The sequence below is a fragment of the Rhopalosiphum maidis genome, chromosome 1 (genome assembly GCF_003676215.2).
Source record: "Rhopalosiphum maidis isolate BTI-1 chromosome 1, ASM367621v3, whole genome shotgun sequence".
In the NCBI taxonomy this organism is placed as follows: domain Eukaryota; kingdom Metazoa; phylum Arthropoda; class Insecta; order Hemiptera; family Aphididae; genus Rhopalosiphum; species Rhopalosiphum maidis.
Window position 1 is genome coordinate 21,994,394 of NC_040877.1, and position 5,165 is coordinate 21,999,558.

General features: G+C 22.0%; 1 protein-coding gene across 3 annotated transcripts in view; it reads left to right on the forward strand.

The window, feature by feature from the left end:
- Positions 1-1,833, forward strand: part of LOC113550385 (zinc finger protein 2 homolog) — a 4,764-nt gene extending 2,931 nt beyond the window's left edge. For 2 of the 3 annotated variants that reach the window (XM_026952164.1, XM_026952163.1), the window contains 2 exons: positions 1-121; positions 1,090-1,833. The exon at positions 1-121 is cut by the window's left edge and continues 1,440 nt beyond it. In XM_026952164.1, the coding sequence (XP_026807965.1) occupies positions 1-119 (119 nt within the window). In that variant the 3' untranslated portion in view covers positions 120-121; positions 1,090-1,833. The remainder of the gene's footprint in view (positions 122-1,089) is intronic. The other variant, XM_026952162.1, reaches the window with a different exon arrangement.
- The last annotated feature ends 3,332 nt before the right edge of the window (positions 1,834-5,165 follow it).

Below are 5,165 nucleotides of genomic sequence, written 5' to 3' on the forward strand. Positions count from 1 at the left end.
AAAAGTATGATGCAGCAAATAATATTCCTACTGATATTGTAGAAGTAAAAGTTGATCAACAGAATCAGCGTGAACATGATACACAGCAGCAACAAATTGAGGATTGCATTTATAAATAATGGTCAGTATATATAAACATAATGACATAATATTATTTAATATTTAAGTAAATTAACATGGTTAATTTGGTAATTTTCTAGATTAACTATCTGAAACCTAATAGACAATATTATTTCAGATGAGTATGTAATTGTAAAGATTAAATTATTATGGTCAATTTCTAGGTTCTAATAATTAATAGATCATTAAATTCTATACTTATCTTAATCATTTGTTTGCATATTTGTACAATTTTAATAATACAATTGTATTATTTTTTCAAGTTTTTAATAACTTTTTTAAAGCTTTATTTATTGATACTATATTATTAATTATGTTAATACATGGTTTGATATGCTACCTACCACCAACATGTTATCAACATTGAAAAATGTATTATTTCATTTTATGCTAACCTTCATGTATAAATTTCTATAAATTATTAATCTTATTTTATTTTCTAATTAAGAAGCTATTGAGTTACAACATACCTCATCAATGTTTTTAAATCATCTACGTACAACTAAAATATAGAACTAAAGCTTTAAATTTGTTATTTTTGTTTACTGATTACCTTCATTATTTTTTAATTGCCAATTTAATATTATATATTATATCTCTGCATCATGGCTTTTAACATGATACTTTGTTTTCAAATGCCACTGAAATGGTTTTGTATATCAGGTGAAGGGACATTTTCAATTTTAACTGTCCAAGCAAAAAGACTTTTTTGGGCACTATTGTTTTTAAAAAATTTAAGTATAAAAAAAAATTAGGTAGAGCTAAATGAGATATGTTCTTGGAGTTTTAATTTATATAGTTTTTTTTAAATTAAAAAAGGTTAGTAGTCACTTTTAAAAAAATGTAGGTAGTATATTATATATTTATAACTCAAAATCTGCTGTAACATATTGAACTACCTTAAGTATAGAGAAAGTTCTACATTCAAAGTTGACATTTGAATAATATATTTTTTAATGTTTTTTTTAGATTTAAGACAAATTAAACGAGTGAAGAATCTAATAAAAATATGTGTATCAGAAGTATAATAAAATTTAATGGGTTTAAGTATTTACATCATACAAAAATCAAGCATCCGTTTACAACAAAAATTTAGAACTCACATAATATGATTTAAAATATGGTGCTATACATAGTTTTATTAGTTTAAAATTTAAAATATTAAATTATAAGATTTAAAAACAATAAATGAAACAAGCTAATATAAAAAATTATAAACTTTGTTAAAGATAAAAACTGCATATTTATGCATCAATCATGTGTTTTCTTTTAAATAATTACGTATTAGGATTTTATTTATGTTTGATTTTCCAAAAATGATCTTTTTATGATTGTCATAGAAATGTTATATTTTAGGAATCCTTATGTCTGTAAATACTACAAGTTAAGAGTATTATTAATACCTTTATAAGTTTAAAGAACTAATAATTAAACTGTATAAAACAATTATACATTTTTCTATATTGCTTATTTACTTCTTTAAATTGGATTTGTATTCAAGTATTCATAGTACATATTATGTGAATTCATGTGTTGCTCTTCAATAATTGGTTCCAGTCAAATTTAAATTTAGATTGTTATTAAAATGAGAAATTTAATTTAAAAATGTTTATTTGAATATCTTCATTTATGAATAATTATTTAGATATAAACAGTAATGAAAATTAATGTTAATTATTTTGTTTTTTGCCCATTTTATACACCACAAATCCAATTTAAAAACGAAATAGATCATAATTATTTGTAATCTTTTATTTATTTATATTATTTACTTAAAAAAATAATTAGGTAATTTCCTCAATACAAATTATATTTTCATTTGAAATTAATGTACGATTTATTTTATAAAATCAAGTATAAATCTAACATGTTACATTTTACTTGAGATAATAGTTATAATATGCAATACTATTTATGATCTAATATTTAATAATTATATATACTGTATAAAATATATTTTCAATTGTTTATTTTGTTAGTATTTTTTTAAAATTATTATTATTATTATTATCATTATTAATTTATCAAAGTATTTACTGGTATAATATATTTGTTATTTTGTATACATAATACATATGTATATAATATATAAACATTTATACATTTTTATTGTAATGTAATTCTGATGGTTTATATATTATGCTATTAAGTTAAGTTTAGGATTAGAAAGACTTTTGCGCAAATTATTTTTATAAAATTATAATTAAATTTACCTACTACTGACATTGATAATTATTTTTACATGATTTTTCTAATCCTCTTCAATTTTATGTTCATTTAATTGTGTAATGTTTTATTTTATTAAGAATTGTTTTAAATTTCATTAACTTCTGTGGTAATTGATCAATAGTGTTTAATCTGTGTCTTAGAAAAATATTGTTATTCTATTACTATATAATTCCTAAAAGTTAAAGTAGTGTTTGAAATTGTTTTAGGTTCTGAGTGGAGCGATCATAGGTGGAAATCCATTGAAAAAGTTGGGTGGGGGGGGGGGCTATGATTTTTCCCATAAACCAAAATCATTAGAAATTTATTAATTGTATGCAATATGTATGTATACCTAATGGATTTTATTTTCATTTTCATTTAGTGAGATAGATCTCTGAAACTGGAGAGTGGATTTTGTTGTTTGGGGTCTTGTTAGATTCACATTGGCTAGAAGAAGATTTTCAGAACTTTATATTTTATAATTAATTCACTACAAAGCTTCGAAAAAATTAAAACACATATTAATGGGAGTTTTTTTTTTATTTTTTTCAGCTTTATAGCTTCGTAATGAGTTAATGATTGAAGATAAAGTTTTGAAAGTCTTCACAGCACTTCTCCTAGACTAAGTGAATCTAACAAAACTTCTTCTCCAGTTTTGGTAATCTACCACTCTAAATGAAAATCTAGTAAAAAATTATAATTTTTTTTTGATTCTTTTATCATAAAACATTCATTATTTCAAAAAGTAATCATGTTTTTTAAAACATTTTTTTACATAGTTTCAAGTTGTTAAAAAAGGTTTTCATTAAAAAATTATATTTTAAAATATTTTTTTAAGTTTTTTACTTTTTTGAATGACAACATAGAGTTTTAATTTCATATTTCAAAGCAGAATAATTTCCTGAGTATTTTGATATATACAAATCGAATTTAGGGCGAGTAGTTTATGAGTTATAAGTATTTAAAGTTTAGATGTGCGGAGTGGATTGGTACAGTGTTACCCTCCAAAATGTTTGTTCATTACTCTACTTGTTTTAACTTATACGTATAACTAATTAACTACTCGCCCTAAATTTGATTATTATGTATCAAAATACTCAGAAAATTATTCCGATTTGGATTATTATGAAATTAAAAGTTGTCATTCAAAAAATTAAATAACTTAGCAAAAGTAATTTTTTTTTAATAAAAATGTTGTTTTTTTTAACAACTTGAAACTATGTAAAAAAATGTTTTAAAAAACATGATTACTTTTTGAAATAATGAGTGTTTTATGATAAAAGAATCACTGTACATTGTTTTTCCAAATTAATATAATTTTATATATTTTGTTTTATTCGACAGATGATAAAACAATTCACTATATAGGACAGTATTCCAACTTTTAATTTTAATTTTTGTATTAAATATTATGTAAAATATTATACAAACAAAATATAAAAATTATTATGTGTTATATTTCATGTTTTTTAAGATTAAGAATATAATATATGAAATTGAAACTACAACATTTTTATGTTTGTAAGAATATTTGAGGGGGCTTGGTGGGATTTTTGGGGGCTAAGTCCCTTCAATTAGTTATTAATAACTAAAATAATAGTCCCCCTCCCCTGATTTCTGCCAATGGGAGCGATGAATGTATTTTTAATTTTGTTGTCAATGATTATAATATTTACAAACAAATATCGCAATGTATAACAATTTATAAATTTATAATATTGTTATTTATCAAGAAGTTTTAGGTATCTTTAATTGACAAGCAAGATAATTATTTTATTAATTAATGTTTAAAAATTCTGTTTGCTGGTGGCCTTAATTTTTATATAGGGTGTGGGTGTGTAATTTACATAATGTATAGGTACGTATTACACCCATATGTGTTCTCAGTCATTTTAATATTCCCAGAATATTAAAACTAATTACTTGAAATAAATTCTGCTAGACCGAAGAACATTATACGTTTGAAAGATGAAAATAACACATGCAAGCAGTGTTTTATGGCCTTTTAAGAAGTGTATTACTGGTACCAGTACACTATACCTACTATATTGTCATTTTCTTACAAATGTACAACATAGAAAATGTTTAGTACTTTCAATTTTGTGTAATAAACTTTAATAATAAAGTGAATTTACTTATCATCTAATTAAAAAGTAATAATATTATTGCTTATGATATTTTAATTTTTAAACAAGTTATGACTTTATGAGTATGTAAAACATTACAATTTAAAAATGTTCATGACTTGCTTAAAAATATAAGAATCACAGATAATGATTTTACCTTTTAGTTTGACAATAATGCAATAAATCCCTAAAATTATTATTATTATTTTAACTGCAGAAAACATATTTCATATGTTTAACATTTGTATATAGTGGGTTTGGCATCACCTACAAGAATAAGAAACAACTAAGTCATCAAATATTGTATTTCAAACTTGTAGAATCTATATTCTTTATGTATATTAAATTATTAAAGGTTGAGATATCAAAAGATTATTTTAGAACATGAGTTTTAAAATTAAACCTTCATCTCTGTTTAGTGATACTAACACCCACTTAATAGATGTATTTTTTTTTTAAAGTAATAAGATATTTGTGACTTGCACATAGTAATACATTTCTAAAATATTAAACATTTTAAACTATAGCATTAATAAGAACCATAGTTAATTTTTCCATTTTTATAATATTAATTGGCATATAACACATACATTATGAGATCATTAAAATCTAATATTTAATATTTTTATATTGATATTTTTTATAATTATGAACAATTGATTGAAAAAAATTCTTATTAGCTTTTTGATTAGAACAAAATTTAGTAAAAAT